This window comes from Bombina bombina, chromosome 4 (assembly GCF_027579735.1).
Source record: "Bombina bombina isolate aBomBom1 chromosome 4, aBomBom1.pri, whole genome shotgun sequence".
NCBI classification, from domain to species: Eukaryota; Metazoa; Chordata; class Amphibia; order Anura; family Bombinatoridae; genus Bombina; species Bombina bombina.
Window position 1 is genome coordinate 990,460,491 of NC_069502.1, and position 27,286 is coordinate 990,487,776.

The following is a 27,286-nucleotide window of genomic DNA, read 5'->3' on the forward strand; positions in this document are numbered from 1 at the left end:
GGGGGTAGATTCCCCTCTTTGTAAGTGATCTTCAGGTCTCCTAACTTTGCTTATCAGGCTTTATTATACAAATCTTAAAATAGCAAAAAAGAAAAACTGGTGCAAAATATTTTCAGTTTATAACTGTTAAACCAAAAAACTAAAATTAAATGTATAATTAAGATTTATTTAATTTGTGCAACAACCATTAACATTATTTTTTAATTTTGTATTGTAGATCATACCACTAAATGTTATTTTGCAAGAAAAAGGGCATAATTTACAACTCTTCTATTTTCTTTGACCACTTTACGGCCTATTTTATTGTTGATCATTTTAAAATAGCGCTTATCGATCTTGTTTTTGCAGTGTATCGTCAAGCAAATAATATACACATGCTAAAGAAAGGGATGAAGATTGAAGCAACTCATGTTAAAAAGAAACAGCTTCACCACTACCTCACTACAGAAATTCTTCAGAAGAGAAAAAAGGTGAAACTTAAATAAGTGCTTTCAGCCACTAGAAAAAAATGTTGATATGTGTAAACATCTATACATTGCTTTTTCATAGCAAAGTGTTCCAGATATTAATAGATCAGCCTCTGGCTTATCGAAACGATCATCACTGGATGGAAATTGCTTAGATAGTTCCAGAGATACAGACACAGGAACACCTTTTGAGTCCCCTTCTTCATGTAACAGAACATCTAGATCTGATAGTCCTACCTTAACAGACACACACAGGTGAGCACAATTTGCTATGAAAAAAGACCCTATTGCTAGTGTTTAATGTGACTGAGCGCACATGTTTAATGACATACCGCACCAATAAAGGCAAGAAACACCTTTCCATCTAAAGGGGAGGAAAGTCCACTGCTTCATTCATCACTTGTGGGAAATAAGAACCTGGCCACCAGGAGGAGGCAAAGGCTTTAATACCTCACCCACTTCCCTCATCCCCCAGTCATTCTTTGCCTTTCATCACAGGAGGTTGGCAGAGAAGTGTTAGAAGATTCTGAGTAGTCTCTTATGGAGGGTAGTACTACACAATGGGACTGGAGTTTTAAGTAGTCCTTTCAGCCTCTCAGTGAGAGTATGGGTGAAAGTTAGAGTCCGGAGATGAAACCATCCCGACTTATATTAACAGCTCCTTAAGCAATCCGCGTTGACGAGTTTTGCTGCCTGTTTTTATTCTCAAGTCCATGTCAGGAGCGACGCTACTAACCTGTCACACTTGAAAGGCTGTGTTCCTGTTCTACTGCGTTGATTCTGGTAAGATCCTTTCTGTCTCTCTCTCTCTCTATAGATATACATAGATATATAATTTTATTTATTTCTCTCTCTCTCTCTGTGTGTGATAACGCAAGAAGACATGGTCACAGTGTGACTCCTTTTATCTGTATAGAATCTAGGGTAATACCCTCGTAAAGGAGGTTAGAGAACAGTGGGGATTTTAATATACATAATGTTGTGTTTTTGCTGCACTTGTGTGAGATGAGGCTCTGTCAGTGTGGAACAGTTGGAGAGAGATTCAGGCAGGCTTTATTGGCGTGTCTCTCGCTCAGTGCAGGGGCGGTCCTGCATGACACCATTTGACCACGTCTGGCCTCAGTAACTTCCTTTCTCAACCAGTGTTCGGAGGAGATGAAAGCTGTTTCTTGTAGTCCGGGTCATAGTGGTGAGTGCCCCGGCCATTGGGATATAAAGGTGCCATTTATTCATTAATCAAGTCCGTAATAAAGGCGCAAGCTATGGAGGACTCTATGTTGGAGGATACTCTTTCTTTATCTAAACCTACTAACTGTATACTGTGAGGAGGTTCCGGTGGAACTGCCGTTAAAGCTCTGTTTCACATGGTATGACAATATTACTACTTCAAAAAACGAATAAAGTATTTAGTACGACTGAGCTGTCCACCTCTGAGGGTTCTCTGTCCCACGAGATGCGTTCCCTACAAGTATCTCCGATTACACAAGCAGTTAGTTCCCCAGGGCACTACTAAACCTCCCGCAGGAGGGGTCCTTTGGCCTCCAGACTTCGCTGATCAGTTAGACTGCGGTTTCTGCGGCAATTAATGCGTTGCCTCATCCTACTAAGTGGAAGGTACGGCACTATCAGTCTCAGGGGTCTTCGACTCCACTGGATATCTCGGATAGATTATCCGCTGAGGACATCTCCGACTTATCGGAGCATGTTGCTTCTGGGTCAGAATCTGCTACTTCTAGGCCTCCGTCCGCAGAGGAACCAGATTTAAAATTTATGATGGGTAATTTGTGTTTCCTGCTGAAGGAAGTGCTTGCTACGCTAGAGGTTCCGGTACCGAAACTCCTGGAGGAACCTTCGATCCCTAAACTGGATAGGGTTTACAAGGACAGGGTAGTGCCCCAGGCCTTCCCGGTTCCTATCAAAATGGCGAACATTATTAAGAATGAATGGGAGAAACTAGGTTCGCACTTTTCTCCCTCGTCTTTTAAGAAGCTTTTCCCCGTTCCGGACACGCAGCTTGAACTGTGGGGGACTGTCCCTAAGGTGGATGATGCTATCTCCACGCTCGCTAAGAGAACAACCATTCCGCTTAATAGCTCTTATTTTAAGGAACCCGTGGATAAAAAGATGGAGTTCATGTTGCGGAAGATGTTCCAACTGAGGGGGTTCGTTTTCCAACCGGCGGCTACCTATTGGTGTGACGCACTATCAGCAATGGTCGAGGTGGAGACCCCCCTCAATGAGCTTTTGGATCGAATCAAAGCCTTAAGGGTAGTGTATTCGTTAATTTGTGATGCTAACATGCAGATTATTCGCCTGAATACTAAGACACATCAGGGTTTTCTGTTTTAGCTCGCAGGGCTCTGTGGCTAAAATCGTGGTCTGCAAATGACATCTAAGTCTCGCTTGCTTTCCCTACCATTCAAGGGGAATGTTTTGTTTGGCCCGCACCTGGATTCTATTATATTTACGGTCACGGGTGGCAAGGGTGCCTTCTTACCTCCAGGATAAGAAAGCCAAACCTAAGGGATCTACTTTTTGTCCCTTTCGTTCCGACAAGCCTGAGCGCCAACAACCTTCCGCAAAATCTGAGCAGTCCAAAGGATCTTGGAAGCCAGCAAACTAATGGAATAAATCCAAGCAGAACAAGAAGCCTGCCGAGTCAGTCGGCATGAAGGGGCGACCCTGACCCGTCCTTGGACCAGATAGGGGGCAGAATATCTTTTTGTGGAGGCCTGGAGGGAAGACGTTACCGACCCTTGGGTTCTGGAGGTCGTCGCCCAGGGGTACATGATGGGTTTCAAATCATGTCTGCCCAGAGGCAGGTTCCTCCTGTCAAATATCTCCAAGACCAGAAAAGACGCCTTTCTGGGGTGTGTGAGGGGTCTCTCTGAGTAATCGTCCCAGTCCCTCCGGCAGAGAAAGGTCTGGGGTGGTATTCAAACCTTTTCGTGGTACCAAAGGAGAGCACATTTTGTCCAATACTGGACTTAAAGGCTCTAAACAGGTTTTTGTCAGTTCCATCGTTCAAGATTGAGACGATCAGGTCAATTTTGCCCCTGGTTCAAGAGGGACAATTCAGGATGACCATAGACCTAAAGGATGCTTACCTTCATGTTCCAATCCACAAGGAGCACTTCAAGTTTCTAAGGTTCGCCTTCCTGGACCAGCACTTCCAGTTTGTGGCCCTTCCATTTGGTCTGGCGGAGAGGGATTGCAGTGGCTCCGTATCTGAACAATATCCTGGTCCAGATTCCATCCTACAGTCTGGCGGAGGTTCAGTCGAGAGCTCTCCTCCTACTTCGGTCCCACGGGTGGAAGATAAACAAAGGAAAGAGTTCATTGGTCCCAGATATCTCTGGACAGACCGGTGAGGGAATACCTGTCTTGGTGGACCCGACCGGGCCAGTTGTCTCAGGGGACTTCCTTCCTAAGACCATCCTGGGAGATTGTAACCACGGATGCGTGTCTATCAGGATGGGGAGCCATTTGGGGTGCCAGAAAGGCAGATGGACTTGAGAGGAATAGAGTCTGCCTATAAATATTCTGGAACTTTGAGCAATATTCAATGCTCTGAAGGCTTGTCTCCTTCTGGGGTCGTCCTAATTCATCAGATTCCAGTCTGGCAACATCACCTCAGTGGCTTACATAAACCACCAGACATTTAGTCCTTTGTTCAGGTTCTGGTTAGGATTAGACCGTCTCCTCCCTGGACCTTAAACTTAGTGCTTAAGGTTTTGCAGAGGGCTCCGTTGAGCCTATGCATGCCCTGGACGTTAAGATTCTCTCATGGAAGGTCCTGTTGCATCGGCACGCAGAGTTTGAGTTGGCGGCCTTACAATTTGAGCCTCCTTACTTAGTTTTTCATGTTGACAGCCGTTCTGCGAACCGGTTTGGGATTTCTTCCCAAGGTAGTGTTGAGTCATAACATTAACCAGGAAATAGTGGTTCCTTCCTTGTGTTCTAACCCTTCCTCTTCGAAGGAGTGGTTACTTCATAATGTGGATGTGGTTCGGGCCTTGAAATTTTATCTTCAAGCCACAAAGGAGTTCAGACAGACGTAGTCTTTATTTGTTGTGTACTCTGGAAGGGGAGAGGGCCTCTGCAACTTCTCTATCTTTTTGGTGGAGTATGATCCGTCTGGATTATGAGACAGCGGGGCACAAGCCTCCTCAGAGGATTACGGCTCACTTGACTAGAGCTGTGGCCTCTTCTTAAGCCTTTAAGAATGAGGCTTCTATGGAGCAGATTTGTTAGGCGGCCACCTGGTCATCCTTACATGCGTTTTTGCTTTAACGGAAGCAGCTTTTGGGAGAGAGGTTCTGCAGGCTTGTGGTGCCTTCAGTATAGGGTCTGCCTCCTTTACCCTCCCGTTTTCTTCATTCAGTGTTAAATGAAGCAGTGGACTCTCCTCCCCTTTAGATGGAAAACCTAAATTATGCTTACTTGATCATTTCCGTTGTGGCGAGGAGAGTCCACTGCAACCGCCCTTTCTCCGGTGGCGGACCCAAATTTATTTTGGTTCTTCTGGCAACATTTATACCCTGATATTTCTCCTACTGTTCCTTGTTCCCTTGGCAGAATGACTGGGGGATGAGGGAAGTAGGTGGGGAGCTATTTAAGCCTTTGGCTGGGGTGTCTTTTCCTCCTCCTCCTGGTGGCCAGGTTCTTATTTCCCACAAGTGATGAATGAAGCAGTGGACTCTCCTCCCCATGATGGAAATGAAATTATCAGGTAAGCATAATTTGTTTAGATTCTATAAAAGATTTTAAAAATACCAAAAAGCCCCTGGACAGAAAGGGCTAAAGATGATAAAATGACAGCGGTTAATGCATCCATAAAAGTACTCCTAAAAAAAAAAAAAATACCTGTACATTTGTATAAAAGATACGTTAAAGTGAATGTCAAGTTAAAGGACCAGTCAACACATTAGATTTTCATAATCAACAAATGCAAGATAAGACAATGCAATAGCACTTAGTCTGAACTTCAAATGAGTAGTAGATTTTTTATAACAAATTTCAGTTATGTATATTTCCACTCCCCTTGTACCATGTGATAGCAATTAGCCAATCGCAAATGCATATACGTATAGTCTGTGAATTCTTGCACATGCTCAGTAGGATCTGGTGACTCAAAAATTGTAAATATAAGACTGCACATTTTTTTTAATGGAAGTAAATTGGAAAGTTGTTTAAAATTACATGCTGAATCTGAATCATGAAAATTTAATTTAGTGTCCCTTTAAGCAATTACCTAAAGTGAAACTATAGCAGTTAAAAATGAATGAGTTGCATTCATGAAATCTTAAGTATATACTTATCTTCAGAGATATTTCACTATAAACCCTATACAGATAAGAGCTGAAGCTCCGGTCGCCATTTTCAGCAGTTGACAGATGACTCATCAGCAATCAACTGCCGAAAATGGCGACCGGAGCTTCAGCTTTTATCCGTATAGGGTTTATAGTGAAATATCCCTGAAGATAAGTATATACTAAAGATTTCATGAATGCAACTCATTAATTTTTTAACTGCTATAGTTTCACTTTAGGTAATCTCTTTAACTTGACATTCACTTTAAGTCCTAGAGAACCCTCAAGTGGTTAGATTAGTCAGTTAGCTTTAACACTAATCACTTCATTCATAAAAAAGTAAATAAATGATCCACACAGTTTTATAAGCTACATCATACAAAGATTTGGCTATGTAGTCGAAAGCTATTTCATATCCAGTCCAGGATTCAGTTTGTTGAAAAAGGAGCAAAAAAAGCTTAGTCTACAGCTTTTCACTCAATACATTTACCAGTGTCATATATTTATTGTGATTAGGCAAGTCAAACATTTTAGATTGGAGTAAACCATAAATGCTTGTTTGATTTATAGAAACCTATTCCTTATTTAGAGTGAATGTATTGTAATAAACTATATAACTAGAGAATGGTTTTAATGTATATTTTTATTTTTAATTTGTTTACGTATTTTTAGAAATCCTATACTAGTTTGCTTTTCTAATGTGTCATATATCCAAAGGTTGGCTGAGCATGCTCCTTCAGAGACTAATCCAGGAAACTATATCCCCGTCATTGGATCACGTAAGTGATATTTGTTTTATAAGGGAAAAAACATGTCAACCTATTCTAGACTTGATACTTTTTAGTGCATATAACATCAACCATTAGCATTTTATTTTTTTTACTCCCTATAGAGTCCAGCTCAGCTGTTCCTGTAAAGCCAATTGCTCAGTCTGGTTGTTCAATTCCTACTGTAGTTGGACGTAATGTGATTCCAATTGTAGCCTCTCCTCCAAACCATTCCCAGGGGCAAAATCATGTAAATGGTATGGTAAATCTTAGTCCAAAAAGTTCTTCAACTAAAAGAGCTCATCCGCCTTGTTTGGAAGGATCCCCAAAACGAATAAAGGATACAGAAAAGGTAGGCTTTTATGCCACAGGTGGACCTTACTTTTTTTTTTTTTGCATGAGACATGTGCAACACCCTTTCTTGCATCTGTTTTTTTTATTAGTAGCGAACATGTATAGTTGAAGTTTAGCGACCCAGGTAAGTGGCCTTGATGTGCCAACTGGGTCTGTCATATTTGGCTAAATGCTGTCACTCATTTTTATACTTTTAATCTAGCTGTGAGTATTGGTTATCCCATGTGTTGTATGTAATATTTGTGTGTCTGGTATTAACTGCCTGAGTGGCTGATGTAAACTCTGCTCTGTCAGAGCCAGTTCAACACCCAAGATTGTGAGTTGCCAACAGTGCTTTACAGCGTTAAATTTCAACAAATGATACCAAGATTTGTGGTATTGGTGGTTGCTTTTTTTCTAATATTTTTATTTTAAATGAAGTTTTATTGGACCTGCTAATTGACTTGAAGCTATTTTGTTTAAATTCCTCATATCAAGGCCTCATCCTCTTTTCTTAGCAAGGGTAAGATCTGAAATGGAGGACCCAAGTATAGTTACTGTCTGAATAGGGGACTTAAATTGTAGAAAATGGGCAAAAAGCTTTTGGCTTTCAGGGTAACTTTGTTTTTGTTTATCTGACTGAGATTTTTATCTCTAGTTCCTAGGAATGTCAGAATCTGCATTTGTAGAGCCTTGTCATGAAGTGGACAGAAGCTATCAATCTGTGGTAAGTTAGCTGTATGAACAGCAGCTTTTTTTAAAAGGGAAAAAATATGGTTTAATTTATCTTGGTATAAATTCCCCTCCCCTTCTCCAAAGATTTTGACTGTAATCCCCATTGACATAATTTACATTTTAAGGTCTCTTAATGAGCAAAAGATATTAATCATGTTTAAGCATCTTATGAACACCCATGTTAAAATAGCTTGTGAAGTATAGAATGCCTTATGGAAAAGCTTGGTTTGAGTCACCTTACCTCTATATATCATAATAAAAAGAACTACCTCAAATTTACCTGCATTTTCTCAACTTAGTAGTTTAACACTTTTAATAGAACCTATACTTTTCTTTTCCCAGGACCAATGCTACACAGGATAGAAAAGCAGGTTGCCGAGAACGCTGCATTTGTCTCTTAAGCCATGTGGAAGTGCTACTAAGTGTTAGCATTTCCAACTGTAAACTTTCTTTGCTCTTAGATTTTCTATGTAACTGTTTCTCAGATCGAAGTATTTTAGGGTTATTATGTAATTCTTTGTGACTTGAGATGTTTTGTACCAAGGCTCGTCAGACGCATATTGGCATTAAAGGTCTAGCTGCCTCTCTGAAGCAGGGCAAGGTTAGGAAACCTAATAGGCATGCAATTCCAGTATAAAGTAGGCATTAAAACCTGCTATGTTGCTTCAATGTCAGAACATTTTTGAGGCTTTTCTTATACACGAGATTGTTCCTGAGAACCCATTCACTGAGGTTTAATGTACTAAAAAAGCTATTATCACTAGTCGGTAAACTAATTTGCGTTTGCTTCCACGTAAGATGTCTTTGTGGTCCATTCTGGTACCAGAGTGAGCCAAAATTTTCTAAGCTCCTTTGGCTACCTCGTCTTACCATGTATTTGAGAAAGTAAATCTGTCTTTGCTCCTTCTATGCAAAGTGATATTTCACAGAATTACTGCTTTTTAGATGGAGATATTGTAGCCAATGTTATAAGAACTGAAGTAAAGGCCAGTTAAGTTTTTATAAATGTGTTTTGGTTTTTTGTTTTGTTTATTTTAGGAAAGAATCTATGCAGAAGCTATGCCTATTCCTACTATTGAAAGCACTAGATCACAGGTACTGTTGACTCTTCTCTCTCCCCCCCCCCCCCCCTTTAAACCTGCAACAAACACTGAATGCATGGAACGTAAAACTAACAGAGCAAATTTCTTTTTCTCTTGTAAGGTGTATCCAGTCCACGGATCATCCATTACTTGTGGGATATTCTCCTTACCAACAGGAAGCTGCAAGAGGATCACCCACACCTAACTGCCACTCCCAGTCATTCTCTTGCAGCTCTCGACAACATAGGAAGTAGCTAGAGAGATGTGGTGAATTTATGTAGTTTATCTTCAATCAAAAGTTTATTATTTTCAAATGGTACCGGAGTTGTACTGTTTTAGCCTCAGGCAGAAAGTTGAAGAAGAGTCTGCCTGTGGTTTTTGATGATCTTAGCAGGTTGTTACTAAGATCCATTGCTGTTCTCACACATAACTGAAGAGATGAGATAACTTCAGCTGGGGGAATGGCGTGCAGGGTCTCCTGCTATGAGGTATGTGCAGTTTAAATTTTTCTAGAGAAATGAATATGCTCGAAAATGCTGTTAATACCGGATTTATTTAAGGTAAGCCTGATTACAGTGATTTAATAACGACTAGTATCATGCTTGCTGTAAAAGGTAATATTATTATTACTTTCTCACATTACTGAAAATAAGAACGTTTGCTGGAAGTGTTTAAACGTTTTTTTCTACATATTGGTGATAAAACTTTATTGGGTCCCAGTTTTTTCCACATGACTGGCTAGATTTTGCCTAGGGATAGTTTTTTATGGCCCTCTCACTGTGAGTACAGGTTGGGAGGGGCCTAATTTCAGGCCTAAATCGTGCAGTAGTTTTTGCAGCTTGAGACTTCCAGCTTCCCTGAAGGAGTCCCCTGAACACTTAGGACATCTACAAAGGGTTTTTGTGCCTTCAAAAGTCGTTGTATGGGCAGGTAGGGCCACAACAGAGCTGTGGCAGGTTAAAAAACGTTTATCGTTTTTTTGATACGGTTTTGAAACTAAGGGGTTAATCATCCATTTGCAAGTGGGTGCAATGCTCTGTTAGTCTATTCTACACACTGTAAAAATTTTGTAAGATTTACTGCTTTTTATCACTGTTTTTCAATTTCTGACAAAATTTGTTTCTCTTAAAGGCACAGTACCGTTTTTATTTTTTGCTTGTTTACATTTATCAAAGTGTTTTCCAAGCTTGCTGGTCTCATTGCTAGTCTGTTTAAACATGTCTGACATAGAGGAAACTCCTTGTTCATTATGTTTAGAAGCCATTGTGGAACCCCCTCTTAGAATGTGTACCAAATGTACTGATTTTACTTTAAGTTATAAAGATCATATTCTGTCTTTAAAAGATTTATCACCAGAGGAAATTGACAAGGGGTTATGCCGACTAACTCGCCCCATGTGTCAGACCCTTTGACTCCCGCTCAAGGGACTCACGCTCAAGTGGCGCCAAGTACATCTAGCGCGCCCATGGCATTTACTTTACAAGACATGGCGGCAGTTATGGATCATACCCTTACAGCGGTATTGTCCAAACTACCAGGGTTACAAGGAAAGTGAGACATCTCTGGGACTAGAAAAAATACAGAGCTCTCTGACGCTTTAGTAGCTATGTCTGATATCCCCTCACAATATGCAGAAGCTGAGGCAGGAGAGCTTCTTTCTGTGGGTGATTTTTCTGACTCAGGGAAGATGATTCAACCTGATTCTGATATGTCTACATTTAAATTTAAGCTTGAACACCTCCGCGTGTTGCTCAGGGAGGATTTAGCTACTCTGGATGACTGTGACACCATTATAGTGCCAGAGAAATTGTGTAGATTGGATAAATACTATGCAGTGCCTGTTTACACTGATGTTTTTCCAATACCTAAAAGGTTTTCAGAAATTATTACTAAGGAATGGGATAGACCAGGTGTACCGTTCTCTCCCCCTCCTATTTTTAAGAAAATGTTTCCAATAGATGCCTCTACACGGGACTTATGGCAAACGGTCCCTAAGGTGGAGGGAGCAGTTTCTACCCTAGCTAAGCGTACAACTATTCCCGTCGAGGACAGTTGTGGTTTCCTAGATCCAATGGATAAAAGTTAGAGGGTTACCTTAAGGAAATGTTTATTCAACAAGGTTTTATTCTCCAGCCTCTTGCATGCATTGCCCCGGTCAATGCTGCTGCGGCCTTCTGGTTTGAGTCACTGGAAGAGGCCTTACAGGTAGAAACTCCATTGGATGATATACTTGACAAGCTTAAAGCGCTTAAGCTAGCCAATTCATTTGTTTCTGACGCCGTTGTTCATTTAACCAAACTAACGGCTAAGAACTCAGGTTTTGCTATACAGTCGCGTAGGGCGCTATGGCTTAAATCCTGGTCAGCTGACATTACTTCAAAGTCTAAGCTTCTCAACATTCCCTTCAAGGGGCAGACCCTATTCGGGCCTGGACTGAAGGAGATCATTTCTGATATTACTGGAGGAAAAGGTCATGCCTTTCCTCAGGATAGGTCTAATAAATTAAGGACCAAACAAACTAATTTTCGTGCCTTTCGAAACTTTAAGACGAGCGCGGCATCAACTCCCTCTAATGCAAAACAAGAGGGAAATTTTGCCCAGTCCAAGCCGGTCTGGAGACCTAACCAGGCCTGGAACAAAGGTAAGCAGGCCAAGAAGCCTGCTGCTGCCTCTAAGACAGCATGAAAGATCAGCCCCCGATCCGGTAACGGATCTAGTAGGGGGCAGACTTTCTCTCTTCGCCCAGGCTTGGGCAAGAGATGTCCAGGATCCCTGGCCGTTGGAAATTGTGTCCCAGGGATATCTTCTGGACTTCAAAGCTTCTTCCCCAAAAGGAAGATTTCACCTCTCACAATTATCTGCAGACCAGATAAAGAGAGAGGCATTCTTACATTGTGTTCAAGACCTCCTAGTTATGGGAGTGATCCACCCAGTTCCAAAGGAGGAACAGGGGCAAGGCTTCTATTCAAATCTCTTTGTGGTTCCCAAGAAAGAGGGAACCTTCAGACCAATCTTAGATCTCAAGATCCTAAACAAATTTCTCAGGGTCCCATCTTTCAAGATGGAGACTATTCGAACCATCCTACCTATGATCCAGGAGGGTCAATACATGACTAGCGTGGACTTAAAGGATGCTTATCTTCACATTCCGATACACAAAGATCATCGGTTTCTCAGGTTCGCCTTCCGAGACAGGCATTACCAGTTTGTGGCTCTTCCCTTTGGGTTAGCTACGGCACCAAGAATCTTTACGAAGGTTCTGGGGTCACTTCTGGCGGTCCTAAGGCCGCGGGGCATAGCAGTAGCCCCTTACTTAGACGACATTCTGATACAGGCGTCGAATTTCCAAATTGCCAAGTGCCATACGGACATTGTTCTGGCATTCCTGAGGTCTCATGGGTGGAAAGTGAACGAAAAGAAGAGTTCTCTATCCCCTCTCACAAGAGTTTCCTTCCTGGGAACTCTGATAGATTCTGTAGAAATTAGGATTTACCTGACAGAGGACAGGTTGTCAAAACTTCTAAATTCCTGCCGTGTTCTTTATTATACTTCTCGCCCTTCGGTGGCTCAGTGTATGGAAGTAATCGGCTTATTGGTACCGGCAATGGACATAGTTCCGTTTGCCCGCCTACATCTCAGATTGCTGCAACTCTGCATGCTCAGTCAGTGGAATGGGGATTACACAGATTTGTCCCCTCTACTAAATCTGGATCAAGAGACCAGGGATTCTCTTCTTTGGTGGCTATCTTGGGTCCATCTGTCCAAAGGTATGACCTTCCGCTGGCCAGATTGGACAATGGTAACAACAGATGCCAGCCTTCTGGGCTGGGGTGCAGTCTGGAACTCTCTGAAGGCTCAGGGATCGTGGTCTCAGGAGGAGGCACTCCTTCCAATAAACATTCTGGAACTAAGAGCGATATTCAATGCTCTTCAGGCTTGGCCTCAGCTAGCGGCAGTGAGGTTCATCAGATTTCAGTCGGACAACATCACGACTGTAGCTTACATCAACCATCAAGGGGGAACAAGGAGTTCCCTAGCGATGTTGGAGGTTTCAAAGATAATTCAATGGGCAGAGATTCACTCTTGCCATCTATCAGCTATCCATATCCCAGGAGTAGAGAACTGGGAGGCAGATTTTCTAAGTCGTCAGACTTTTCATCTGGGGGAGTGGGAGCTCCATCCGGAGGTGTTTGCACAGTTGATTCAACGTTGGGGCAAACCAGAACTGGATCTCATGGCGTCTCGCCAGAACGCCAAGCTTCCTTGTTACGGATCCAGGTCCAGGGATCCCAAGGCAGCGCTGATAGATGCTCTAGCAGCGCCTTGGTCCTTCAACCTGGCTTATGTGTTTCCACCGTTTCCTCTGCTCCCTCGTCTGATTGCCAGATCAAACAGGAGAGAGCATCGGTAATTTTGATAGCACCTGCGTGGCCACGCAGGACTTGGTATGCAGATCTGGTGGACATGTCATCCTTTCCACCATGGACTCTGCCTCTGAGGCAGGACTTTCTACTTCAGGGTCCTTTCAACCATCCAAATCTAATTTCTCTGTGGCTGACTGCTTGGAGATTGAACGCTTGAATGAGTTGGTCATTGATACCTTAATACAGGCGCGAAAGCCTGTCACCAGGAAAATCTATCATAAGATATGGTGTAAATATCTTCATTGGTGTGAATCCAAAGGTTACTCATGGAGTAAGGTCAGGATTCCTAGGATATTATCTTTTCTCCACGAAGGATTGGAGAAGGGTTTGTCATCTAGTTCCTTAAAAGGACAGATTTCTGCTCTATCTATTTTTTTGCACAAACGTCTGGCTGAGGTTCCAGACGTGCAGGCGTTTTGTCAGGCTTTAGTCAGAATCAAGCCTGTGTTTAAACCTGTTGCTCCGCCTTGGAGTTTAAATTTAGTTCTTAAGGTTCTTCAAGGGTACCAAACCTGTTTTTTTACCTAAGGTGGTATCTAATAAAAATATCAATCAGGAGATTGTTGTACCGTCACTGTGTCCTAATCCTCCTTCAAAGAAGAAACGTCTTTTACACAATCTTGACGTGGTTCGTGCTTTAAAGTTTTATTTACAAGCTACTAAAGATTTTCGTCAAACATCTGCATTGTTTGTTGTCTACTCTGGACAGAGGAGAGGCCAAAAGGCTTCGGCAACCTCTTTCTTTTTGGCTAAGGAGTATAATACGCTTAGCTTATGAGACTGCTGGCCAGCAGCCCCCTGAAAGGATTACAGCTCATTCTACTAGAGCGGTAGCTTCCACATGGGCTTTTAAAAATGAGGCTTCTGTTGAACAGATTTGTAAGGCGGCGACTTGGTCTTCGCTTCATACTTTTTCAAAGTTCTATAAATTTGATACTTTTGCTTCTTCGGAGGCTATTTTTGGGAGAAAGGTCTTGCAGGCAGTGGTGCCTTCCGTTTAAGCGCCTGCCTTGTCCCTCCCTTCATCCGTGTCCTATAGCTTTGGTATTGGTATCCCACAAGTAATGGATGATCCGTGGACTGGATACACCTTACAAGAGAAAACATAATTTATGCTTACCTGATAAATTTATTTCTCTTGTGGTGTATCCAATCCACGGCCCGCCCTGTCATTTTAAGGCAGGTGTTTTTTAATTTTTAAACTACAGTCACCACTGCACCCTATAGTTTCTCCTTTCTCTTGCTTGTCTTCGGTCGAATGACTGGTAGTGGCAGTTAGGGGAGGAGCTATATAGACAGCTCTGCTGTGGGTGATCCTCTTGCAGCTTCCTGTTGGGAAGGAGAATATCCCACAAGTAATGGATGATCAGTGGACTGGATACACCACAAGAGAAATAAATTTATCAGGTAAGCATAAATTATGTTTTTTGTGTAGATTCATTATCCCTATTATGACCATTCTTAATCTTTAAAAACCTCTTAATCTTAATTAACGGATTTGTGCATCTTGTATATTTGTTGCTGAAATCTCTAATGCTTGTTTGTTTTTTCTTTTATACATGTGAGAGTGCACAATCCATTACTCCTGGGAATTGCTCTTCTCTACCACTAGGAGGAGCAGGAAAACATTCTAAAACCCCTCACACATACCTCAGTCTTTACTTTGCCTCCGCTGGAGGTGGTTGAAGAATGAAGATGTTCAGTGATTCTTCAGAGAGGGGTTTTCAGTCCTGTGTTGAAGCCCGGTTCCCTTCAGAATACAGTGTTTGTCAGATGTATTTGGGGTATGGTTTATGAACTGATGGTTTTACCTCATGGGAAATCTTTCATAGGCCCTCTGTAATCGGTCGCAGGGATGTGTCTTCTGCCTCCCTTTATAGATCTATATGTTTCAGTGCTGGTTTGGCTGTCTGCTACTTGTTTGATAGTGGACAAGTATCTATGGGTAAGAATTTATTTCCAATGGCATGGAGAGTCCATGATTCATACATTACTGTTGGGAATTCACTTCATGGCCACCAGGTGTTGGCAAAGGCACCCCAGCCAAAACCTTAAATATCCCTCCTACTTTCCCATAGTCCCCCAGTCATTCTTTGCCTCTGTAACTTGGAGGTTGGCGAAGATGGTGCTCTAAAGAAAATTGGATTAAAGTCCTTTAATGGGTATTTCTCTTGCAAGGTGTATCCAGTCCACGGATTCATCCTTGTGGGATATTCTCCTTCCCTACAGGAAGTGGCAAAGAGAGCACACAGCAGAGCTGTCCATATAGCTCCCCCCCTAGCTCCCCCCCCACAGTCATTCTCTTTGCCGCGTTAACGCACTAGGTTCTCTCTCAGGGAGGGTAAAGTGAATGTGGTGTTAGAATTGTAGTTTTATATCTTCAATCAAGAGTTTGTTATTTTTAAATGGTACCGGTTTGTACTATTTACTCTCTAGCAGAAAAGTGATGAAGATTTCTGCTGAGAGGAAAATGATTTTAGCATGTTGTAACTAAAATCCACTGCTGTTCCCACACAGGACTGAGGAGTACCAGAAAACTTCAGTTGGGGGGGGGAACAGTTTGCAGGCTTGACTGCAATAAGGTATGTTCAGTCATTTATTTCTAGACAAGACTGAGATAATGCTAGAAGACTGACAAGATCCCCATGTGGGGAGGGTAAGCTATGTTCTGAGACTTAGTATAGAATTGAATGCTTACATGACAGGGCTAAATAGGCTGGTTGACACTAATGCAGGGCAATCGATTATTTATTAAAAAATACTCATTAGAGACACCTTTTTAGGCACTTTGGAGTGTTTTACTGGGGTTATTATCCACATGGCAGCGCCTCAGATGCGCACTTAGAATTGAGAGACTGTTTCATGCTGCTTCACATGGAGGGTCCAGCTGCTGATTGAGGGCCCAGAAGAAGCTTTATTTCCCCAAAACTGATCCCTAATGGCAGGTAGGGCCACAGTAGTAAGCTGTGGCAAGGTGCTGTAGTTTAACCGGTTGTTGGCTTTAGGCTGCTCCGGTTTGGGCATTAAGGGGTTAATCGTTCTGAAACTTGCTGTGCAATCTTATTAAAGCCTTAGGTACATACTGTGAAAATTTAAAAAAGATTGGTGCATTTTTCACTGTTGAAATTGTGTGCCCTTTCTCCAACATAGGTGTGTCCGGTCCACGGCGTCATCCTTACTTGTGGGATATTCTCTTCCCCAACAGGAAATGGCAAAGAGCCCAGCAAAGCTGGTCACATGATCCCTCCTAGGCTCCGCCTACCCCAGTCATTCTCTTTGCCGTTGTACAGGCAACATCTCCACGGAGATGGCTTAGAGTTTTTTAGTATTTTGATTTAATAATATCGGCACGGTGTTGCGCACTTGTTTTTGAGAGGCATGGCATGCAGTCGCATGTGAGAGGAGCTCTGATACTTATAAAAGACTTCTGAAGGCGTCATTTGGTATCGTATTCCCCTTTGGGTTTGGTTGGGTCTCAGCAAAGCAGATACCAGGGACTGTAAAGGGGTTTAAAGCTTAAAACGGCTCCGGTTCCGTTATTTTAAGGGTTAAAGCTTCCAAAATTGGTGTGCAATATTTTCAAGGCTTTAAGACGCTGTGGTGAAAATTTGGTGAATTTTGAACAATTCCTTCATGTTTTTTCGCAATTGCAGTAATAAAGTGTGTTCAGTTTAAAATTTAAAGTGACAGTAACGGTTTTATTTTAAAACGTTTTTTGTACTTTCTGATCAAGTTTATGCCTGTTTAACATGTCTGAACTACCAGATAGACTGTGTTCTGAATGTGGGGAAGCCAGAATTCCTATTCATTTAAATAAATGTGATTTATGTGATAATGACAATGATGCCCAAGATGATTCCTCAAGTGAGGGGAGTAAGCATGGTACTGCATCATTCCCTCCTTCGTCTACACGAGTCTTGCCCACTCAGGAGGCCCCTAGTACATCTAGCGCGCCAATACTCCTTACTATGCAACAATTAACGGCTGTAATGGATAATTCTGTCAAAAACATTTTAGCCAAAATGAACCCTTGTCAGCGTAAGCGTGGCTGCTCTGTTTTAGTTACTGAAGAGCATGACGACGCTGATATTAATATCTCTGAAGGGCCCCTAACCCAATCTGAGGGGGCCAGGGAGGTTTTGTCTGAGGGAGAAATTACTGATTTAGGGAACATTTCTCAGCAGGCTGAATCTGATGTGATTACATTTAAATTTAAATTGGAACATCTCCGCATTTTGCTTAAGGAGGTATTATCCACTCTGGATGATTGTGAAAATTTAGTCATCCCAGAGAAACTATGTAAAATGGACAAGTTCCTAGAGGTGCCGGGGCTCCCAGAAGCTTTTCCTATACCCAAGCGGGTGGCGGACATTGTTAATAAAGAATGGGAAAGGCCCGGTATTCCTTTCGTCCCTCCCCCCATATTTAAAAAATTGTTTCCTATGGTCGACCCCAGAAAGGACTTATGGCAGTCAGTCCCCAAGGTCGAGGGAGCGGTTTCTACTTTAAACAAACGCACCACTATTCCCATAGAGGATAGTTGTGCTTTCAAAGATCCTATGGATAAAAAATTAGAAGGTTTGCTTAAAAAGATGTTTGTTCAGCAGGGTTACCTTCTACAACCCATTTCATGCATTGTCCCTGTCACTACAGCCGCATATTTCTGGTTTGATGAACTGCTTAAGGTGCTCGATAGTGACTCTCCTCCTTATGAGGAGATTATGGACAGAATCAATGCTCTCAAATTGGCTAATTCTTTCACTCTAGACGCCTCTTTGCAATTGGCTAAGTTAGCGGCTAAGAACTCTGGGTTTGCTATTGTGGCGCGTAGAGCGCTTTGGTTGAAATCTTGGTCGGCTGATGCGTCTTCCAAGAACAAGCTACTAAACATTCCTTTCAAGGGGAAAACGCTGTTTGGTCCTGACTTGAAAGAGATTATCTCTGATATCACTGGGGGTAAGGGCCACGCCCTTCCTCAGGATCGGCCCTTCAAGGCAAAAAATAGACCTAATTTTCGTCCCTTTCGTAAAAACGGACCAGCCCAAGGTGTTACGTCCTCTAAGCAAGAGGGTAATACTTCTCAGGCCAAGCCAGCTTGGAGACCAATGCAAGGCTGGAACAAGGGAAAGCAGGCCAAGAAACCTGCCACTGCTACCAAGACAGCATGAAATATTGGCCCCCGATCCGGGACCGGATCTGGTGGGGGGCAGACTCTCTCTCTTCGCTCAGGCTTGGGCAAGAGATGTTCTGGATCCTTGGGCGCTAGAAATAGTCTCCCAGGGTTATCTTCTGGAATTCAAGGGACTTCCCCCAAGGGGGAGGTTCCACAAGTCGCAGTTGTCTTCAGACCACATAAAAAGACAGGCGTTCTTACATTGTGTAGAAGACCTGTTAAAAATGGGAGTGATTCATCCTGTTCCATTAAGAGAACAAGGGATGGGGTTCTACTCCAATCTGTTCATAGTTCCCAAAAAAGAGGGAACGTTCAGACCAATCCTAGATCTCAAGATCTTAAACAAATTTCTCAAGGTCCCATCGTTCAAGATGGAAACCATTCGAACTATCCTTCCTTCCATCCAGGAAGGTCAATTTATGACCACGGTGGATTTAAAGGATGCGTATCTACATATTCCTATCCACAAGGAACATCATCGGTTCCTAAGGTTTGCATTCCTGGACAAACATTACCAGTTCGTGGCGCTTCCTTTCGGATTAGCCACTGCTCCAAGGATTTTCACAAAGGTACTAGGGTCCCTTCTAGCGGTGCTAAGACCAAGGGGCATTGCAGTAGTACCTTACCTGGACGACATTCTGATTCAAGCGTCGTCCCTTCCTCAAGCAAAGGCTCACACGGACATTGTCCTGGCCTTTCTCAGATCTCACGGCTGGAAAGTGAACGTGGAAAAGAGTTCTCTATCCCCGTCAACAAGGGTTCCCTTCTTGGGAACAATTATAGACTCCTTAAAAATGAGGATCTTTCTAACAGAGGCCAGAAAAACAAAGCTTCTGGACTCTTGTCGGATACTTCATTCCGTTCCTCTTCCTTCCATAGCTCAGTGCATGGAAGTGATCGGGTTGATGGTGGCGGCGATGGACATAGTTCCTTTTGCGCGCATTCATCTAAGACCATTACAACTGTGCATGCTCAGTCAGTGGAATGGGGACTATACAGACTTGTCTCCGAAGATACAAGTAAATCAGAGGACCAGAGACTCACTCCGTTGGTGGCTGTCCCTGGACAATCTGTCTCAAGGGATGATGTTCCACAGACCAGAGTGGGTCATTGTCACGACCGACGCCAGTCTGATAGGCTGGGGCGCGGTCTGGGGATCCCTGAAAGCTCAGGGTCTTTGGTCTCGGGAAGAATCTCTTCTACCGATAAATATTCTGGAACTGAGAGCGATATTCAATGCGCTCCAGGCCTGGCCCCAGCTTGCGAGGACCAGGTTCATACGGTTTCAATCAGACAACATGACGACTGTTGCGTACATCAACCATCAGGGGGGAACAAGGAGTTCCCTAGCGATGGAAGAAGTAACCAAAATTATTCTTTGGGCGGAGTCTCACTCCTGCCACCTGTCTGCTATCCACATCCCAGGAGTGGAAAATTGGGAAGCGGATTTTCTGAGTCGTCAGACATTGCATCCGGGGGAGTGGGAACTCCATCCGGAAATCTTTGCCCAAGTCACTCACCTGTGGGGCATTCCAGACATGGATCTGATGGCCTCTCGTCAGAACTTCAAAGTTCCTTGCTACGGGGCCAGATCCAGGGATCCCAAGGCGGCTCTAGTGGATGCACTAGTAGCACCTTGGACCTTCAAACTAGCTTATGTGTTCCCGCCATTTCCTCTCATCCCCAGGCTGATAGCCAGGATCAAGCAGGAGAGGGCGTCGGTGATCTTGATAGCTCCTGCGTGGCCACGCAGGACTTGGTATGCAGATCTGGTGAATATGTCATCGGCTCCACCTTGGAAGCTACCTTTGAGACGAGACCTTCTTGTTCAGGGTCCGTTCGAACATCCGAATCTGGTTTCACTCCAGCTGACTGCTTGGAGATTGAACGCTTGATTTTATCGAAGCGAGGATTCTCAGATTCTGTGATCGATACTCTTGTTCAGGCCAGAAAGCCTGTGACTAGAAAGATTTACCACAAAATTTGGAAAAAATATATCTGTTGGTGTGAATCTAAAGGATTCCCTTGGGACAAGGTTAAGATTCCTAGGATTCTATCCTTCCTTCAAGAAGGATTGGAAAAAGGATTATCTGCAAGTTCCCTGAAGGGACAGATTTCTGCCTTGTCGGTATTACTTCACAAAAAGCTGGCAGCTGTGCCAGATGTTCAAGCCTTTGTTCAGGCTCTGGTTAGAATCAAGCCTGTTTACAAACCTTTGACTCCTCCTTGGAGTCTCAATTTAGTTCTTTCAGTTCTTCAGGGGGTTCCGTTTGAACCCTTACATTCCGTTGATATTAAGTTATTATCTTGGAAAGTTTTGTTTTTAGTTGCGATTTCTTCTGCTAGAAGAGTCTCAGAATTATCTGCTCTGCAGTGTTCTCCTCCTTATCTGGTGTTCCATGCAGATAAGGTGGTTTTACGTACTAAACCTGGTTTTCTTCCAAAAGTTGTTTCTAACAAAAACATTAACCAGGAGATTATCGTACCTTCTCTGTGTCCAAAACCAGTTTCAAAGAAGGAACGTTTGTTGCACAATTTGGATGTTGTTCGCGCTCTAAAATTCTATTTAGATGCTACAAAGGATTTTAGACAAACATCTTCCTTGTTTGTTGTTTATTCAGGTAAAAGGAGAGGTCAAAAAGCAACTTCTACCTCTCTCTCTTTTTGGATTAAAAGCATCATCAGATTGGCTTACGAGACTGCCGGACGGCAGCCTCCCGAAAGAATCACAGCTCATTCCACTAGGGCTGTGGCTTCCACATGGGCCTTCAAGAACGAGGCTTCTGTTGATCAGATATGTAGGGCAGCGACTTGGTCTTCACTGCACACTTTTACCAAATTTTACAAGTTTGATACTTTTGCTTCTTCTGAGGCTATTTTTGGGAGAAAGGTTTTGCAAGCCGTGGTGCCTTCCATTTAGGTGACCTGATTTGCTCCCTCCCTTCATCCGTGTCCTAAAGCTTTGGTATTGGTTCCCACAAGTAAGGATGACGCCGTGGACCGGACACACCTATGTTGGAGAAAACAGAATTTATGTTTACCTGATAAATTTCTTTCTCCAACGGTGTGTCCGGTCCACGGCCCGCCCTGGTTTTTTTAATCAGGTCTGATATTTTATTTTCTTTAACTACAGTCACCACGGTACCATATGGTTTCTCCTATGCAAATATTCCTCCTTAACGTCGGTCGAATGACTGGGGTAGGCGGAGCCTAGGAGGGATCATGTGACCAGCTTTGCTGGGCTCTTTGCCATTTCCTGTTGGGGAAGAGAATATCCCACAAGTAAGGATGACGCCGTGGACCGGACACACCGTTGGAGAAAGAAATTTATCAGGTAAACATAAATTCTGTTTTTTATTTCTTAAAGGTACAGTAACGTTTTTTTTTTCAAATTGTGTTTTTTATTTGATTAAAGTGTTTTCCAAGCTTGCTTGTGTATGCTACTAGTCTGTTAAACATGTCTGACACTAAGGAAAATCCTTGTTCAATGTGTTTAGAAGCCATGGTGGAACCCCCTCCCTGAATGTGTCCCAATTGCACTAATATGTCTATACACTTTAAAGATCATATTGTTGCACTTAAAAATGTGGCCCAAGATGATTCTCAGACTGAAGGTAATGAGGATAGTCCGTCTACCTCTCCCCATGTGTCACAACCAGTTACGCCCGCGCAAGCGACGCTTAGTGCCTCTAGTGCGTCTGCCCCTATTATATTGCAATAACTAGCGACAGTTATGGATAATTCCCTTGCGGCCTTTCTATCCAAACAGCCAGTTTTTCCTACAAAGCGTGATAGCTCTGTTTTAAGAACAGATTATGAGCAGTCTGAAGCTTTGGTAGCCTTATCTGATGTACCCTCACAACGCTCTGAAATGGAGGTGAGGGATTTGATGTCTGAGGGAGAAATTTCCGATTCAGGAAAGATTTCTCATCGGGCAGAGTCAGATTCATTAGCATTTAAATTGGAACACCTCCGCGTTTTGCTCAGGGAGGTATTAGCTACTCTGGATGATTGTGACCCTATGGTGGTCCCAGAGAAGTTGTGTAAAATGGACAAGTACCTAGAGGTTCCTGTATACACTGATGAATTTCCGATCCCTGAGAGGGTTGCGGATATTGTTACTAGGGAGTGGGATAGACCAGGTGTCCCTTTTGTCCCTCCACCTATTTTTAAGAAAATGTTCCCCATAACTGACCCTAGGCGGGACTCGTGGCAGACGGTCCCTAAGGTAGAGGGGGCTGTTTCGACACTTGCTAAGCGCACAACCATACTAATTGAAGACAGTTGTGCTTTTAAAGATCTTATGGATAAAAAGTTAGGTTTACTTAAGAAAATCTTTGTTCAACAAGGCTTTCTTCTCCAACCTATTGCCTGCATTGTTCCTGTAACTACTGCAGTGGCTTTCTGGTTTGAGGCGCTGGAGGAGTCGCTCCAGACGGAGTCCTCATATGACGAAATTATGGATAGAATTAAGGCTCTAAAGCTGGCTAATTCATTTATCACAGATGCCGCTTTGCAATTAGCTAAGTTGGCGGCAAAAAATTCAGGCTTCGCCATTGTGGCACGCAGAGCGCTTTGGCTCAAGTCATGGTCGGCCGATGTGTCGTCAAAATCCAAATTGTTAAATATCCCTTTCAAGGGAAAGACCCTTTTCGGGCCAGAATTGAAAGAGATTATTTCAGAAATCACCGGGGGAAAGGGCCATGCTCTCCCCCAGGACAAGCCTTTTAAGGCTAAAAACAAAGCAAATTTCTCCTGTTAAGTGTAGTCAGTCCACGGGTCATCATTACTTCTGGGATATTAACTCCTCCCAAACAGGAAGTGCAAGAGGATCACCCAAGCAGAGCTGCTATATAGCTCCTCCCCTTTACGTCACACCCAGTCATTCTCTTGCACCCAACTAATAGATAGGATGTGTGAGAGGACTGTGGTGATTATACTTAGTTTTTATATCTTCAATCAAAAGTTTATTTTAAAACAGCACCGGAGTGTGTTGTTCGTTCTCAGGTAGAATTTGAAGAAGAATCTACCTGAGTTTTTGTATGATCTTAGCCGGCGTAGCTAAGATTCATTTTGCTGTTCTCGGCCATTCTGAGGAGTGAGGTAAACTTCAGATCAGGGGACAGCGGGCAGGTTCACCTGCAAAGAGGTATGTTGCAGTATATTATTTTCTGAGGAATGGAATTGACTGAGAAAATACTGCCAATACCGATTATAATGTAAGTTCAGCCTTAAATGCAGTAGTAGCAACTGGTATCAGGCTGTTATATATATATGTTTACACTTCAGTATTCTGGGGAATGGCACTTCACTGGGATAATACTGTATGCATATAATTTTTAGCCTAACTTGCAGTGGGAACGACTTGCAGCAGGCTTTTTAATGACACTTCATTTTATTTGATTTTAAACGTTTTGCTGGCATGTTAAATCGTTTATTTATCTGAGGTACTGGGTGAAAAATTGTTTTGGGCACTGTTTTTCCACTTGGCTGTCGTTTATTTTAATTTAAGACAGTTCACTGAACTTCCCTCACTGTTGTGTGTGAGGGGGAGGGGCCTATTTTGGCGCTTTTGCTACGCATCAGAAATTCAGTCACAAGTCTTTCTTTCCCTGCATGATCCGGATCGTCTCTACAGAGCTCAAGGGTCTTCAAAAATTATTTTGAGGGAGGTAATCACTCACAGCAGACCTGTGAGATTGTGCTTTGACTGTGATAAAAAAAAAAAAAAAAAAACGTTTATATTTTGTACATTTTTTTTCTGCTATTTAAGGGTTAGTTATCCATTGCTAATGGGGGCAATACTTTGCTAAATTTGTGCCTTTACCGGGAAAAATTTGGTTTTTATAGTTTCTCCGGTTCATTGTTATTCAACTGTCATAGTTCTTTTCTGTGCTTCTTAAAGGCACAGTACGTTTTTCTTATTACTTGTAAATTGAGTTGAAGAGTATTTCCAAGCTTGCTAGTTTAATTGCTAGTGTGTTAAACATGTCTGACTCAGAGGAATATCTCTGTGCTATATGTGCAAAAGCCAAGGTGGAGCCCAATAGAAATTTATGTACTAATTGCATTGATGCTACCTTAAATAAAAGTCAATCTGTACAAATTGAACATCATTCACCAAACAACGAGGGGGAAGTTATGCCGACTAACTTGCCTCACGTGTCAGTACCTGCATCTCCCGCTCGGGAGGTGCGTGATATTGTAACGCCGAGTACTTCAGGGCGGCCATTACAAATCACACTACAGGACATGGCTAATGTTATGACTGAAGTGTTGTCTAAATTACCAGAACTTAGAGGTAAGCGAGATCACTCTGGGGTGAGAACAGAGTGCGCTGATAATAATAGGGCCATGTCAGATACTGCGTCACAATTTGCAGAACATGAGGAAGGAGAGCTTCAATCTGCAGGTGACGGATCTGATCCAAATAGAGTGGATTCAGACATTTCAAATTTTAAGTTTAAACTAGAAAACCTCCGTGTACTGCTAGGGGAGGTATTAGCGGCTCTGAATGATTGTAACACCGTTGCAATTCCAGAGAAATTATGTAGGCTGGATAGATACTATGCGGTACCAGCGAGTACTGACGTATTTCCTATACCTAAGAGGCTTACAGAGATAATTACCAAGGAGTGGGATAGGCCCGGTGTACCCTTTTCCCCCCCTCCTGTATTTAGAAAAATGTTTCCAATAGACGCCACCACACGGGACTCATGGCAGATGGTCCCTAAGGTGGAGGGAGCGGTTTCTACTCTAGCTAAGCATACCACTATCCCGGTGGAGGATAGCTGTGCCTTTTCAGATCCAATGGATAAAAAATTAGAGGGTTACCTTAAGAAAATGTTTGTTCAACAAGGTTTTATATTGCAACCCCTTGCATGTATTGCGTCTGTCACGGCTGCGGCCGCATTTTGGTCCGAGTCTCTGGAAGAGACTCTTGACTCAATAACTATAGATGAGATTTCAAATAAGCTTAAAACCCTTAAGCTAGCTAATTCATTTATTTCAGATGCCGTAGTACATTTAACTAAACTTACGGCTAAGAATTCCGGATTCGCCATTCAGGCACGCAGAGCACTGTGGCTAAAATCCTGGTCAGCTGATGTTACTTCTAAATCTAAATTACTTAACATACCTTTCAAAGGGCAGACCTTATTCGGGCCCGGTTTGAAAGAAATTATCGCTGACATTACAGGAGGTAAAGGCCATGCCCTGCCTCAAGACAGAGCCAAACCTAGGGCTTGACAGTCTAATTTTCGTGCCTTTCGTAACTTCAAGGCAGGAGCAGCATCAACTTCCTCTGCACCAAAACAGGAAGGAGCTGTTGCTCGCTACAGACGAGGCTGGAAACCTAACCAGTCCTGGAACAAGGGCAAGCAGGCCAGAAAACCTGCTGCTGCCCCTAAGACAGCATGAATTGAGGGCCCCCGATCCGGGAACGGATCTAGTGGGGGGCAGACTCTCTCTCTTCGCCCAGGCTTGGGCAAGAGATGTCCAGGATCCCTGGGCGTTAGAGATCATATCTCAGGGATATCTTCTGGACTTCAAAATCTCTCCCCCAAAAGGGAGATTTCATCTTTCAAGGTTGTCAACAAACCAAATAAAGAAAGAGGCGTTTCTACGCTGTGTACAAGATCTTTTACTAATGGGAGTGATCCACCCGGTTCCGCGGTCGGAGCACGGACAGGGGTTTTACTCAAATCTGTTTGTGGTTCCCAAGAAAGAAGGTACCTTCAGACCAATCTTGGATTTAAAGATCCTAAACAAATTCCTAAGAGTTCCATCGTTCAAAATGGAAACTATTCGGACAATCTTACCCATGATCCAAAAGGGTCAGTACATGACCACAGTGGATTTAAAGGACGCTTACCTTCACATACCGATTCACAGAGATCATTACCGGTATCTAAGGTTTGCCTTCCTAGACAGGCATTACCAGTTTGTAGCTCTTCCATTCGGATTGGCTACGGCTCCAAGAATCTTCACAAAGGTTCTGGGCGCTCTTCTGGCGGTACTAAGACCGCGAGGAATTTCGGTGGCTCCGTACCTAGACGACATTCTGATACAAGCGTCAAGCTTTCAAACTGCCAAGTCTCATACAGAGTTAGTACTGGCATTTCTAAGGTCGCATGGGTGGAAGGTGAACGAAAAGAAGAGTTCTCTCTTTCCACTCACAAGAGTTCCCTTCTTGGGGACTCTTATAGATTCTATAGAAATGAAGATCTACCTGACAGAAGACAGGTTAACAAAGCTTCAAAATGCTTGCCGTGTCCTTCATTCCATTCAACACCCGTCAGTGGCTCAATGCATGGAGGTAATCGGCTTAATGGTAGCGGCAATGGACATAGTCCCCTTTGCACGCCTACATCTCAGACCGCTGCAATTGTGCATGCTAAGTCAGTGGAATGGGGATTACTCAGATTTGTCCCCTACTCTGAATCTGGATCAAGAGACCAGAAATTCTCTTCTATGGTGGCTTTCTCGGCCACATCTGTCCAGGGGGATGCCATTCAGCAGGCCAGATTGGACAATTGTAACAACAGACGCCAGCCTACTAGGTTGGGGCGCTGTCTGGAATTCCCTGAAGGCTCAGGGATCATGGACTCAGGAGGAGAGTCTCCTCCCAATAAACATTCTGGAATTGAGAGCAGTTCTCAATGCCCTTCTGGCTTGGCCTCAGTTAACAACTCGGGGGTTCATCAGGTTTCAGTCGGACAACATCACGACTGTAGCTTACATCAACCATCAAGGAGGGACAAGAAGCTCCCTAGCGATGATGGAAGTATCAAAGATAATTCGCTGGGCAGAGTCTCACTCTTGCCACCTGTCAGCGATCCACATTCCAGGAGTGGAGAACTGGGAGGCGGATTTCCTAAGTCGTCAGACTTTTCATCCGGGGGAGTGGGAACTTCATCCGGAGGTCTTTGCCCAAATACTTCGACGTTGGGGCAAACCAGATATGGATCTCATGGCGTCTCGCCAGAACGCCA

The 27,286-nt window shown here is 43.3% G+C and overlaps 1 protein-coding gene across 1 annotated transcript in view; it reads left to right on the forward strand.

The window, feature by feature from the left end:
* Positions 1 to 314: 314 nt before the first annotated feature.
* The window catches only part of LOC128657655 (poly(A) polymerase gamma), a 55,563-nt gene continuing 28,591 nt past the window's right edge, over positions 315 to 27,286 (forward strand). Inside the window, exons 1-6 of the mRNA XM_053712042.1 lie at positions 315 to 470; positions 550 to 722; positions 6,497 to 6,558; positions 6,672 to 6,898; positions 7,538 to 7,606; positions 8,653 to 8,709. Of these exons, the coding sequence (XP_053568017.1) occupies positions 375 to 470; positions 550 to 722; positions 6,497 to 6,558; positions 6,672 to 6,898; positions 7,538 to 7,606; positions 8,653 to 8,709 (684 nt within the window). The 5' untranslated portion in view covers positions 315 to 374. The remainder of the gene's footprint in view (positions 471 to 549; positions 723 to 6,496; positions 6,559 to 6,671; positions 6,899 to 7,537; positions 7,607 to 8,652; positions 8,710 to 27,286) is intronic.